Raw genomic sequence first — 15313 nt, 5'->3', positions numbered from 1 at the left:
GGTAGCCTCAAATTAATGAGTGGAGGAGTAAATTAAAAATCAAACCACTTGACGCCAGCTGAATAAGGCAGCCAGTAATTAAGGTAATTAAAATAATAATTATGTGGCTCGGCTGATACACTGGAAGATGAGTCACAAAGTTTCTGAATCACTGTTGTTCGCCTGTTGTTATTAGTTGCATGTACATGAGTACGCTTACGTATGTATCGTATCTGTGTATGTGTATGTGTGCATACTTCACTGTGTAGTACGACATTACCATACTTTTAGCAAGTCTAACAAAATGTACACTGCCCTAAATATTTGCCTAGTCTGCAATTGAACCCGGTCAAGAGAGCTGACAGTGCACGACGATAAGAATTCCTTCTTACGCTCACTTTATCTTAGACGGATATACATCAATGATAAATAAATCAAACCTATTTTATACACTTTGTGTTAAATGGCGCGGTTGATGAGCAAATCTTTAAACCTCCGCGTACGATTCCATTTTGTTAATCAAAGTATGCGTTCATTTTTATTTTTGTAAATATTTTTATAAATCAGATCTATTATACAAAAAACCTGTTAATCGGACCAGTCACTTTACTAGGATGAAATTTTTGGGATGAGACCCAATCATATCAGGCAAACTTATTTCAGTTTGCTTAATAAAACCAGAAGTTCGCAAACAGGATAGACAAAAAATCCCCGATTGATCGAGAGGCTTATTGTACAGTTTATAGCTAATTTCAAAAAATTATGTGGAAGTTCTTATAGGATGAATTGCCCTTTTGTATTTGAGGTGTACAAAATGTGTACAAAATGTATCAAACACTGTGTTACCTAAGTGTGTCTGTGTAATGTTTGAATGTTGTTCAATTAATGAAATAAAATCTGGCAAGAGTTTTAAACTATTTTTCGTACGTATGTCAATCGATTGATAATATTGAACAATAAACACGTGTATGTGTGTTGTATACCTGAATGATGTTTCTTTGCTTGTACGTATGTCTGTTGTATATCTTAATGATGTTTGCATGTATTTGTATTTGTGTGTGTGTTTGTATTTGTGTGTGTTTTTGCGGTGTAAAAGTACAAGAACATGTACATTGTATGAATGAAATAGTTCTAAATGAACGAACACACATGCGTTTAAACATACATACATCATTTAACTAGTTTGTGCGGGTGTAATTGTATTGCTTTTTTCTTGAATGAGTAGTGAAATGTTATTGAACATTAAGATAAACTAACACTCTTATTTTCCTCTGAAGTTTGCCGCTGAAAGCATTTTTGTTGAGTATGTTAGCAGAACTACTGTTGCCGACGCTATTGATTTTGATGTAATAATAATAAATACTTTGCAAAATATTCACTCGTGTAATGGATGTGAACGTTTTTATAAGCACCTCATTAAAGAGCAAACTTTTGAAAGGTCAAACATTCAGTTTCCTTTTCAATAAAGCCAGTCTGCATTTGAAGCAATCAGTTTGATGCTCATTCAGCAAATGGAAAAGTTTTACATGCAAAACTTCATTATTGCCATACAAATTGTGCGCGGTTGTATTAAAATGTTGTTGCGAATTTGTATACTATAATAAATAAATAAATAATTATTTATCATTTTGTTAATGTTCTTTGGTTATTTTTAAAATATAAACAAATAAGGTTACTCTATTTAATGCAAGAGAAACCATGCAACGTGGTTACACATTAATTAAACATTACACATTAATCAATCATTTGGAACACGCAACAAAGTAAGGGCAATGATGATAATTTGCAACAATCCTCTGCTAATAATGTTGTTATTGCCATTTTGTTAACTTGCAATTAGTTAGAATCTTTAGAGATTTGTATTGATTGCTCTTATCATGTTTGCTCTTCTTGTCATTATTTTTTTCATATCATTGTTTGTCTTCTATGTTGTTGTTTTTAGCAGCTGCTACATATATTCACATTGAAAGACCTATCTACCTGTTTGTCTATTTATTCATCCATCCGTTTGACAGCCTGACTGTCTGTTTGTATGATAATCTGCCTGCCTAACTGTTTGTCTGTCTATCAGTTCATATGTTTGTCCATCTGTCCATTCATCCATGCATTTTCCCATCCATATTTTAATCCATCCATCAATGCCTCAGACCCATTTTTTATCAGAAGCATTGTGTGAAGTGAACAAAGAAATCTTTCCAGCACCATACAAATCTCCATACATCAAAAAAATCCCTTTGTAAAAAATAGAAAAATGTTACAAAAAATTAAAAAAATTAATTTTTAAATTAATTTTGTTTCGAATAAAATTTGGTATATTTACTTAATAGCTTAGTGCAATATTTACTCAGATATGGATAAAATATTTGATATGGAAGGCACGTGCTAATATTTTAATTGAAATGGTCAATTCATAATAATATTATAAGACTGACACTGACCGATATATATATATATATATATATATATATATATATATATATATCATCCTCCTCACAACGCTGTAATAGACACCATAACAATACATAATAATAATAATAATTATTATTATTATTTTTATTATTATATCGTCAACATCGTCACCATACATAAAAGTATCATCGTCATCATCATCGTCATCATCATCATCGTCATCATTGTAATAGCAACAATGATATTGTTATAACCGACCCCTAGAACTTGTAGGGTATGGTTATTTCTCTTTACGCGGATTCTTGATTCCTAAACTTCTTTTAGATGACTTTATTAGAAAGAAAACAGAGCTGGCAATTGCCGTAATCGATCACTCGTTCGTTCGATCGTTAAAATCGTTAGACTACAAAACACTAATCAACAGTTAAATCACAAGATAAAACTAATCGTCAATAACTAAGCTCTTCTCGTCAGATGTTTTTTGACCGTAAATCCTAAGTATCCGCTTCTCGGAAGATTATCGTAATTCACTCGCAGACCGCGTGTAGAATTCTTCGCGAAAAACTTCTCCTTGGGCGTTATCGCTAATTTGTTTGCAGTACGCACACAAAATATCTATGCGATAATAGGACTGCCTGAAACTTCTTCTGACTTCTTCGTAATTCTCGTCGTTCCTTGTGCACTTCTCTCTCTATTCTCTCTCTTCTTTTTCTATTCTCCCTCTCTCTTTTCTTATCGTTCTTGTTGTCGGTCTATTTATACCTCGCTTTCTCTTACAATCATCGACATTTTACAATGCGGTTTTCATTTCTCTTAATTAAATTATCAAGCGCTTCACTTTAATTTCTAATTACCAATTCTTATCTTGCCTTCACGTCTGTAGCAATATCATAGAATGAAAGTTATAACAGAATCATTATCAGGATTGCATCAACAACAACATCATCATCATATCACAATAAGCTTATCGTCATCATTTTTATCATATATTTATCGACAGCTCTTCATCAATAACAATCAATTTTTTCTACGTTATCGGCTCCATCATCGTTATTATATTACTTTTATTATTCTTTTTACGATATCATCATTATATCTACGCTGTTGTTGTTGTTGTTATCATCATTAATTTTATTACCTGCTACAAATAATTTTCCGCGTTTAATATCATCATCGCCCCCAACTGAAGAAATGTCATCATCATCATCATCACCATCATCCTCATTAACACGGCTGTAACATCATTACCATCATCACTTGGCCTTGTTGAAATGTCATGTGATGATGTTTCAGATGATGATGACGATGACGACGACGACAACAATGACGATGATGATGATGATGATGACGATGATGAAGATGATTATGATGATGATGACGATGATGAAGATGATTATGATGATGATGACGATGATGAAGATGATTATGATGATGATGACGATGATGAAGATGATTATGATGATGATGACGATGACAAAGACAACGGTGGTTATGTTGATGATGATGATGACAATGAGAACGATGACTATTCTAATTACAATGATGATGGAGATGACAATGAGATAGGAATGATGACGACAAAAATGATGACGATGACCATTTACAATGGTGATGGAGACGACAATGACGACGATGATGACGATGACGTCACGCTTCTCGATCACGTGTTCTTAATTAAGGCGTACGGAAGTCCAGTCTATCGCAAAAGTAATAAAATATTAATTACGCGGCTGAATAGAAAGGCTTCCATATGGAGAAAACTAAATGAAAATTTAATTCAACATAAACGACAGTTGCATGGATAAACAGATGAATAAATAAATGAATGATCGACGGAATGAAGGAATAAATAAATGAATAACTGTCTGAAATAATAAATTAAAATAGTTTATATTTGCTTTGGGAACTTTTATATTTTTTATCATGAAGATGCTATTGATATAGAAAATACAAAAATAACATCGCTAAAAGATTGAATGATTGCTCCTAGATGCTACACCATACCACACCACTCACAATAATAACTTTCGTTGCTTAGCATCGTCACCTGGTTTCTAACTAAACTCTAGCTCTAAGAAATAAAAACATCAGACAGATCGTAACAACGTTAATGCTACATACCAGAAATCAGAAGCGTTTTGAATAAACGCTAATTTGCAATTTTTCAGAAAATCAAAACAAAATTAGAAATAGCAAATTGATGCATGGGACGTGACCAGAAACTGATGGCTAATACTTAAAATTATTCTGCTCGGATATGCATTGGCTTGGTTCAAACTCTCGTTTGCTCAATTTCAAAACAGTTAGATATATGTATTATTGCCAATATATGACCGTATGCATACCCAGTGTCATGTAAAGTTAATCCCAATTTTTTGAAGCTAGATTGATAAAGTTGTTCAGTGGCTATATGACATTCGGAATGATGATGCTAATTACTGTGGTGACATTGTAGGTGGCGACGATTGTGTAGTAGTGGTAACGATGTTGGCTGCCGACGTTGATGTCGGTGATGTTTGTTGTAAAATAAAGATTTTGTCTTGAGCCGAAAAAACGTAAAAATATCATTATTTTTCTCAGCAGTTCCTGAAACAAACTTTCTGTACATTCCAAATTAAGAATGATGAGAAGTGATAATTGATAATAAAAAAAAGATAATAGGAATGATGAAAAACATCTCAATTTAATCGATAAATGAAATTTATTTTCTGAAAAAAAATCATTTATTTTAAAATAAATTGAAAAAAGTTTTTTCTTGGAAAAAAAATGTCGATAAATTCTAAACTTTATAAAGTTTACAAAATTCGCTTGAAACCAGAGAATTTTCAAATATCGCATCGCGTGTAAAACAGAATATCAATAATTGTAAAAAAAAAAAGTTAACTTCTTAACTTTATCATTTTCATCATTGGCATGCCATAACCATCAGTTTTATCATCTTCTCAATCATCTTCTTAATCATCTCTTTAATCATCTTCTTAATCATCTCCTTAATCATCTTCTTAATCATTTTGAAGGTCATCATCAAAGTCATCGGTAAGAACATTTTTAGTTGTAACCATCACTGTATATTAATCATAATTATCTTCCTCGCGGGTCGTATTAACTTTTATTGACAACACATTTTTAATTTGCAGTTGTAGCATTTATCGTCGTCATCATCACGTATTGTCATCATCATCATTCATCATTATCATCCCTTATAAACATCATCATTATATCATCGTCGTCGTCATCATGTCATCATTATCATCACTTATCATCATCATAGCATCATCACTTATCACTTATAATTATCATATCATCATCGTCACGGTCACCATCAACAAGCACCGTGAAACAACACACAATCAACAACACCATACAAAACAACATCATATCAACAATCCAACCATGAAGCTTCCAGCAATATCAGTGAACAATACATCTATGGCAACAATACAACAGCATTACAACACTAACATAACTAACCATATCAATAAATTTAGCTACATTAACAACAAAAATTACAATAGCAATAATTACAATATCAACATCAATAACATCGATTACAACAACAATCAACATCAACAACATTAATCACAACAACAATCAACATCAACAACATTAATCACAACAACAATCAACATCAACAACATTAATCACAACAACAACATTAACTAAGACAACAAACAACATTAATAACAACAACAACATTAATTAAAACAGCAAACAACAACATCAACAGCATTAATTACAACAACAAGAAGCAACATCAACAATTACATCAACGTTCTCTAGTAAGTACAGCAGTATGCAGCCCAGTTGACGAAACCATGGAAATAGGTCTGTTAATGTGATGGCGGTGATGTGATCATGCTGATGATGTAATATTACCATGTGATGTCATCTTAATGTGATTTTGTCATCATTTTGTGGTGAAATGGAGTAATGTTTCGGCGATAATTTGCAAAGTTGGCGACATCAATTCAACGACTACAGCAACAAATGATGTTGATGTGATGTGGTGATGAGATGTAATGGGATAATCTGATGGTGGTGACATGGTGATGATGTGATAATATATGGTAATACATGTGGTGTGACGATGATGATGTCTGTTATGTGGTGCTGATGGTCAGAGGGTGAAAATGTTGATGTCAATGATGAAAGTGGTAAAAGTGATGCGACGTGATGTGACGTGATGACATAATATGATGGGATGTTTTTAATGTATTGACGTTGAAAATTGCCAAAAATTATGAAAAAAATGAAAATTTTGTAGGAAAATTTTCACTCCAACTTGGGACACGGAACAAGTTCTGGAAGGAATATATCAGAGACAACCTCAACGACACCAACATCAGCATCATTTGCTCCATCATCATCATCATCATTGCCATCATCATCGCAACCCAGCTGACTACTCCTTTGTCCCCACTTGAATAGCTTACCTATGAAATGACGAAACAAGATGATGATGCCAATGTTGACGATGATGATGGTGATGGTGATGACGATGATGACAACAATGTTAATGGCAAATGATCAGACGAAGATGATGATGACCAGACGACAGAAATAGTTATCCAAAAAAATATAAATAATAAAATCTACGATGAAAATTGAAACAAAAAATGACCGACCATCCTCTGTAACTGCGAATGAAACCGACAGACCAGCGCATACGTGCGTGCAGTAAAGTCTCTTCAGTGCCGACACCAACCGGAATCTTTTGTGCACGTGCGTGTGTGTGTGTGTGTGTGTGTGTGTGCGTGTGTGTGTGTGTGTGTGTGTTTAATCTTTGGTAATAGTAGATGTTTGTTTGGTTTGTTTGATCTGGTTATTTTATCCATGTAAAATAAACTTTTCTGAAATAAATTGAAGAAGTTTGATAAACCTGCAAGTATTTTTACTATAAACTGAATTTAGAACCAACTTATTGTAAAAAGATAAAAAGTAATTGTGTTTAATTTTTTACATTTGCAGTCGTTAATGAGGAAGCATGCTTGCAACAAAATGCAACAGTAAGTCATTCATTAGTACTGTCTGCCAACATTGTATCAAGCATCAACATGCATCATCAACATGCAGCATCAACATGCATCATCAACATGCATCATCAACATGCATCATCAACATACAACATCAACATGCAACATCAACATGCAACATCAACATGCAACATCAACATGCAACATCAAAATCATAAACATGCAACATAAACATGCAACATCAACTTACAACATAAACATTCAACATCAACATACAACATACAACATCAACATACAAACAAAAAACAAACGATTATCAACAAACATACACCGTGAGACAAGACTCATCATTCAACATACAACAAACAACGTAGAACAATACATTTTCATTGACAAACCGCAATTTAATAGTCACTGAATCTATAAAAAAAATCGCTCGACAGGTGCTGGAATGACTGAAACAAGGGCTTTGATTGGGACCGGTGCCACATTTTGGTCAAAATAACTTTTTTTTATAAAAAACAAACACAACCAAACAATGATCACATTTATGCATTGGTTTTTACTGAAGGTATGCAGGAGCGCTAGATAGCAAATTTGAATCTATGAAATAGTTGATGCTTAAAAATGGTTCTATGTGATAATTTTGAATGGGCAAAATTATTATTCAGTTACATTTTGGGTAGATTTCTTCGCTCACGAGCCATTTTTATCGTAACTCCATTAATTTATACGCGCAAATTTTTTAAATTGAAAAAATAACAGAACAAATGAACAAAATTTACTGTTGCAGAGAAAAAAGTAAATTAAATTATGAGCAGCTTGCAAATTTTAAACGTTTCGTCAAAAAGAAAGGGACACACAAATCTTATGACAAATCACAGTTCACATGAAGAATAACGTAAGGAAGATCCAACTTGTTAGATTCCTCCACTTCCTTTCCAACTCCCAACTGACCGTAAGTGTTGCGACCAGCAGTGTATACCAAACCTGTTCGATTAACATAAAAATATTATCAATCATTCTCATTATTAGTAGTTTATTTTAATTATTATTCAAAAATCTTTCTGTTTCCTATGTTATTCATAATTTGAACAAAGTATAGTAAACTTGGTGGAATCACTTATTTTTACAATCGAATGAGAATTCAGGTGGTGAAGAGCTGCGAACCATCTCGATCGAGCACCAAGGTGTGATTGATGGACGAACTTATCTGCCTCACTTGAAACGTCTTGCTGTCTGTTTTCACAATCCACTTGCTCGGAAAATAACGTGAATCACTGTCCGAGAAACCTAACAAAGCAAACAATGAAATGGTTGTCGATAAACTTTTGAAATTAAACAAAATGCTTTGTGCCGTGTTTGTGTAATGCGAAAATTTGAGCAAATAGTAGCAAGGAAACCAGTTGTTATTTCGATACAAATTTGTTCTATACGCAATAAATTACAATAAAAACTAACACGCATGTTCATAACTATATACACAACCTAATTGGTGACAGTTGTTCAGACCCCATGCAAAAATTGAGCCATCCGATGTTCTGGCGAATGAATTATAACTGCCAGCCCAAATTTCATCGATAGGTGGATTTTTTAAAACGACGTTAGATTCAACAATATCAAGTATTTTTTTGCTGTTTAAGGGGGTGTTTTTGGTGCCGTCGTTGATGTTGTCGTTGATGCTACGATTGCTCTTGTTGTTAAGAATAGTAATGCTGTTTCCAGAGGTCAAGTAGAAACTTTGCTTAATGTCATTTGGGTGAAAATTTACTGACTTCAGCGTGAACATTGCGTTCGTTACATCAGCTGTGGGCGAAAAGTACTCCGATTCAAGATAATTTAATATTTATTATTCTAAATAATATTCAATAATTTTTTTAAATAGTACACCGTTTCTTATTTGTATAAGACAGAATGAGACAGTCCGCATTGGGTTTTAGCAAATTTGCCATGTTCATATGTAATGCAAGTGGTGTAATTTTCACAGATTTCATGGCACGAAAATTTTATTTGAAAATAAATGAAGAAACAAATTGGAAAAAGTTTATCCTAATGAAGATCTTAAAAAATGAAAATATTGTGAGAAATTAACTGAGAGCCATGCAGCATTCTTGAATCCTCCCGAGCTGCCCACGCTCACCGGCCCCTGATTAACAAACAACAAATTTTATTGTTGGAGTTCTGAATTAACAATTTTTCCATCCATTCATCTATCAATCGTTCATTTACTCATCCATCCATCTCTCCATCCATCCATCCATCCATCCATTCATCCATCAGTCCATCCATCCATCCATCCATCCAACCAACCATCCATCCACCCACCGATAGAGTACAAGTATTTTGATTCTGTTAATACCAGCAAATGGTTGCACCCACTGCTTATTGACGTCACGGCATCAGGCACGTGACAAGGGATGGGCGAGGTAGAGCCCGGGTTATCAAAAAATAGGTGACAGTTTCCGTTTTCCAACTTTTTAAAATTTTAAGTATCATGCATAGATGAGAATTGTTTGTCTTATCAGCAAGAGTTTAAATTATATTTAAGAAGGTTATCGGATGTTTCTGAATTTTAATAAGAACTTTAATTTATACATAAATACATTGGTAGCTCTTATATTAATATTATTTTTATTAATTATATAAAATATAAATTTTTTAAATAGTGAAACTTTTCCTATTTAAGGTAATTTCAAATTCCTGCTACTTTTCAAGTGGAAATGTTTTACTCTGATCTTATTTATTTGTTATTAGATTCATTCAAATGAAAACAGCAACAAGACCTGTTTTAATTTTTACAATGTCAAATTTTTCTACATATCTCAAGCAAGCATTGTATTAATATGATCAAAAGCGCTTCATCACATTATCACAAACATTCAACAAATTACACGCAGCCCACTGAACAGCAGAAACATTGTAAGCATGTTATTCTAACCCTGAAATTGCCCCAAACAAATAGTAAACCATCACTGGTTGCCACAGCCACATGACTGTCACCGGAAGTAACTAAGGTCACGTGATGTTGTTGGATTGATGTTACTGGCTGAGGGATGAACCAATCGAGTTCGTCTGTTGTTTCGCGTCCAAGAACCCCTTGGTCGTTGCACCCAAACGTGAGTATCTTTTAAGGAAATATTCTTTAGTTAAATTTCTTAAGTTTGAACCGCAACAACAACAACAAAAGAAGTATGATAATTACAAATGGTTTTATTTCTTTTGGAAATAATTACATAATAATTTTTAACCAGAAAGACAATAGTAATAAGGCGTATGGCACAAGCAAACCTTCCCACAACTGGTTCTGACAACGGTATGCATGCCCCCTCCAACCGCCTCCAACACGTTAAAGTCATTCAAGTCTTCCACATTTTTCAGTTCTCGTGAGAAAATGACGTCACTACCCAAACCCAACTGACCGGAAGTTCCGTCCCCCATCACGTAAACCCGTTTCAAAAATGTATTTGCTGGAGGCAGTCAGATATGTGAATGGGATGAACACCTTTGATCTTATCTGTGATACTATCGTTATCAAACCTACCACCATCAACATTTAGTTTTCATGACCATCATTGTAACCATCAATAAAATGATTGTGATGAGATGAAATGACACTGAAATATTAATAATGTAACTTAAATGGTGTTATGTAAGACCTTCTCCACGGATTTTCGTCTTCTTGCAATCCACTGTCGGCTCGGACGCCTTCCTCTTCGTCGGCTTCTGTTTTTCACCCACTTCCACCTCCAAGCACTCGTTACTAACAACATATTTCATTGGATGTTGGTTGAGTGTTTCGAAAATTTTGATAAATATTAAAATAAACAATCTTTAATTTATTTTTGTTTATTTACGTCACAACCCAAAATAGTTATTGAATTTGAGCCGGCAACAATATTGTAATAAAAGAAATGAAAACAACTTGAATTAATAAATTTAAATGAAATTTATGATAGAGATAATAAACGCAAGCAGGAATATGACTATCAGAGCGTAAAAAAATTACGTTATTTTCAAAAGTTTTCCTAAAAACGATTGAAAATGTTGAATAAATTGAATATGATCTTCATATAAATTTGTAAAAACTATTTCAGCTTTCCATCCTGCAACAACTAAATCAAGTTCAATACGAAACCACTGGTTTTAATACCTGTTTTTAAATCTTTGTAGTAAGCATAAAAGAAGAGCGCAAGTTTTTTTATTATAACAAGTTTTAGCCTCTCCTCGCAACAAATTTCTGGCCTCTGAAGTGTTTTCCTAAATTAAATTAACCGCTAAACAATCAGAAATATTTCAAAGTGTTACAACTAATTCCTTCCGTTAACCAGGTGTACGAATCTCTTTTCAAGTTAAGACGGAATATGATGCGATGGATATAATGGAATTAATAATTAATCTTGTCTCAGCTGATTTAGTACTCTGATGAATTATATCAATAGGCAATATATCAATGATACTCTTGAATGGTTTGAAAGATGGAGAATGAAAGTAAATCCTGACAAATGCCATCTTTCGAGAGTCGGCAGGAGTACCGATGGTGCAGATTGTTGACCAGCCGATGCTCATGGGGCAAGTCATTCGATCAACAATAGTCTATTGCTGACTGGGCTATTTTTCTCAAATAAATAAATAAATAAAATCATTCTTACTTGTGCGTGCTGATGTTTGTCTTTTTACAACAATCCAAATTTGTGGCAGCTCAAAACAAAAGTACAAACGAATAAAAAGGAGCGAAAATAAAAATGAAATCCAACTCAACTTATGTACAAGCCTGTGTTTTTTAACGTACAATGCGGAGTCGATCGAAGCTACTAGAAACAAGAGATGTTTCAACAACTTCTACACCACCATCTTCATCTGTTTGACAAGCCGTTGCAATAGCACTCTCTATGGACAACACCGCCCAACACATTCGTTTGCTTTTTTAAAGTTTAGTTCATTAACATCAAATACATCCATTCCTATTAATATTCATAAGATCTCATTACTATTCATTAGGCTGCGTTCCATTGTATTGCAAGAAAATTAATTCTAAATATTTTATAAGAGTGTCTTTTTGCACATCGTCATAAAAATGTATGCGCATAAATTTAGACAGGTAAGAGTTAACAGCTGGTGTCAAATTCTGCTCGTCAGTAGTTTTGGTGGAATCAAATTTTAGCTGTGCGTGTGGGTGGATGAAATGTTTCAATAAAAATAATTTTTCAGTATCAACAATTTGTTGAGAATAATTTTTTATTTAATTGTTCTTATCGTCCATTAATATCTTTCGGTACTGTTTTAATTTAAGTGGAATAAAAAAATTTCAATTATTTTGTAAACATTCGGGATGAGCAGCTCTTATGACAACGTTCGTTGATGGCTGTGAAGGCCTCCAGTGGAACCACTTGGACGGCCATACGCAGCCAATGCCAAAGATTACTTTTTTTTCTTTTTGCAGGCACTTTCAGCCGTGGCTCTCCACTAAATTGGACATTTTTTAGCCACGCGGTTCCAAAGAAATAATCTCAATACCCACAGCCTCTGTGTGCAAATATTTCGAAATCTTAACCGCTACAAGAATCATTATACAACGTTTCGCCATCAAAATAATCTGAACTTGTAATTAAACACAGTTTTGATTTTTCTTCTGTCCCGCCGGCATATTCTTCTTCTATATAATCTCTCTGTGGCTGTTCATTTCTCGTGGCATGGACGCTCTGGTTCCCATAATCTAACCAAAGCTCCTACCTATGCAAGGATCAAGATGGATTTTTTAGAACAACTCCTCTTTATACATTAAATAAAATACAATACTATGATATACAGAATTGAATAAAACAAGGGAGAACGATATAAAACAATTCATCAAATACTGTACAATAAAAACAATGCATTTTGTATAGGCTCATATACCTCAGACATATTTATAATAAATGCAAAAATATTAACAAGCTTTTTAAATTTATTCCTTGATTGAAAGACAATTAGGTTAGCTGAACTTTGTGATGATGATATCTGTGCCATTCCACTGACTGTTGAATTATTCTGATATTTTGATGAATTTTTATAACATTTGGCTGAATTATTATAAAATTTTGTTGCATTATATTATTTTACCAAATTATTTTGCAATTTATCGAATTATTATTAAATTCCACAAGATTTTGTAAAATTTAATAAAATGTGTAACCAGGTGTTGTCTTAGGTGGAAACATAACATATGGATTGGAAACAACATTTGTTTGTTTGCATGAAAGAAGTGACCAGCCAGTGGGGCGAAACAACACTAATCACGTGATAATAAATTCTTTGATGACGATAACAACATGTTTATTTACCTCTAATGACAGGAGTTTCTTTGGTTTGATTAACTCGAATGGATGTGTGTGTGTTTGTTTGTGTGTGTGTGTTTGTGTGTGTGTGTGAGGATTGTGGTTATTTTTGATACCAGCCATTGAATTATCAAAAACAAAACCAGATCTACAAACACCAATAGATCAAGTTCTATGCATCGTAAATAGCAAAACCAAACAACAACCAAGCAACTTATGCATGCAGGCAGCAACATAAAACCAAAACAACAACAAAAACGTACTAAAAACAACAGAACATTTAACTACACACAACAACAACAACAACAACAACTATAAAGCCTTGATCAATACAGGATGCTCAAAGATGTTTATTTACTTAACGATTATTTTCCATCTCCTCTCCCTCGTGACAACATTCTCGTCATTTCACCCGCAACATCGACTTTTCTCAACTTTGTCTGATTGCCAATTATTTACTTGTTATATTGCAACCATGCAGATTTTTTATGTTTTATTTAATGAACTTACAAATATTTATTCAAATTTTCAAATTCTATAAGTCACAACCAATCCAAATATTTTAAGATTTTGTTGTTTTATAAGTTCGCCTCTTAATTTCAAATTGTAACATGTTATTTTAAAAACTTGCTTTTCCGGATCATAGTCTAAAAATTTACTTTTCCAAAAAAATATATGTAAGAAATGTTGATATCACAAAAACTGATAAGCGCCTGTCTATGTTATTACAACGACATTGCCCGATTATTGTGGGTTCATCAAATTATATTTATTCTTATTTATAATTTATTAAAATAATTCAATTTGAAAGAACAGTATGTACCAAAGAAACACATTCACAATTACGCATTTTTTTTTACTTTCTGATACATTCAAGTAAAGTCAATTCAAACTTTTGGGGTTAGACCCTCTTGACACTTGAACGTGTTGCTACTCAACATTCCTGTTGCCATTTCAAAATAATGCACGCAAAGTAAACACAACTCATTTTGCGTTCGTTGAAATTTTTTTTTAACTTCCTACTTTGTATGAAATTAAAACGTATTTATTTGCGAGCACCTCAACTAATACACTCGGCCATGCGTTGAGACAAAGATTTACACAGCAATTATCTTATCGCCTTCAATCGCCGCAATTAAAAATATAATCAAGTTAATGCTGCGTGACCACACGCATCACAGCTCAGAAATATGAACTTGCCTACATCGCACACACACGTAACACACGTACATATACAAACACACACACGTACATATACAAACACACACACGTACATATACAAACACACACACGTACATGTACAAACACACACACGTACATATACAAACACACACACGTACACATACAAACACCCAAGACGTGCACATACAAACACACACAAACACCCAAGTTTTAATATGATTACACACACTCACAAATAATGAAATTATCTCAACGTGTTTATCGCCAGGAAAGTCATTTTTTATTTTGTTGGAGACCATGGTTTGATACATTTATACGACTGGCGTTTTGTAAATTGTGGTTAAGTTTAAAAGAGTTTGTTATTTATATATATATATATATATATATATATATATATATATATATATATATATTTATTTATTTAATTACCTATTATAAATTATTACATATTATAAA

The 15313-nt window shown here is 33.2% G+C and overlaps 2 protein-coding genes across 2 annotated transcripts; both read right to left on the bottom strand.

The window, feature by feature from the left end:
• Nucleotides 1-6660: 6660 nt before the first annotated feature.
• Nucleotides 6661-9150, bottom strand: HELRODRAFT_171575 (hypothetical protein; the record flags this gene model as incomplete). The annotated part of the gene is made up of 5 exons (XM_009018289.1): nt 6661-6821; nt 7014-7099; nt 8279-8351; nt 8532-8654; nt 8823-9150. The coding sequence occupies 5 exons, from the start codon at nt 9148-9150 to the stop codon at nt 6661-6663; spliced, it is 771 nt and encodes a 256-aa protein (XP_009016537.1).
• A 255-nt stretch (nt 9151-9405) lies between these two features.
• On the bottom strand, nt 9406-11138 carry HELRODRAFT_171574 (hypothetical protein; the record flags this gene model as incomplete). Its single annotated transcript, XM_009018288.1, has 5 exons — nt 9406-9507; nt 9721-9834; nt 10300-10485; nt 10650-10828; nt 11018-11138. The coding sequence occupies 5 exons, from the start codon at nt 11136-11138 to the stop codon at nt 9406-9408; spliced, it is 702 nt and encodes a 233-aa protein (XP_009016536.1).
• Nucleotides 11139-15313: the final 4175 nt, after the last annotated feature.

Source organism: Helobdella robusta, assembly GCF_000326865.2.
Source record: "Helobdella robusta unplaced genomic scaffold HELROscaffold_21, whole genome shotgun sequence".
In the NCBI taxonomy this organism is placed as follows: Eukaryota; Metazoa; Annelida; class Clitellata; order Rhynchobdellida; family Glossiphoniidae; genus Helobdella; species Helobdella robusta.
The sequence above is the reverse complement of the archived record's forward strand: the minus strand, read 5'-3'. Positions and strand labels throughout refer to the sequence as shown.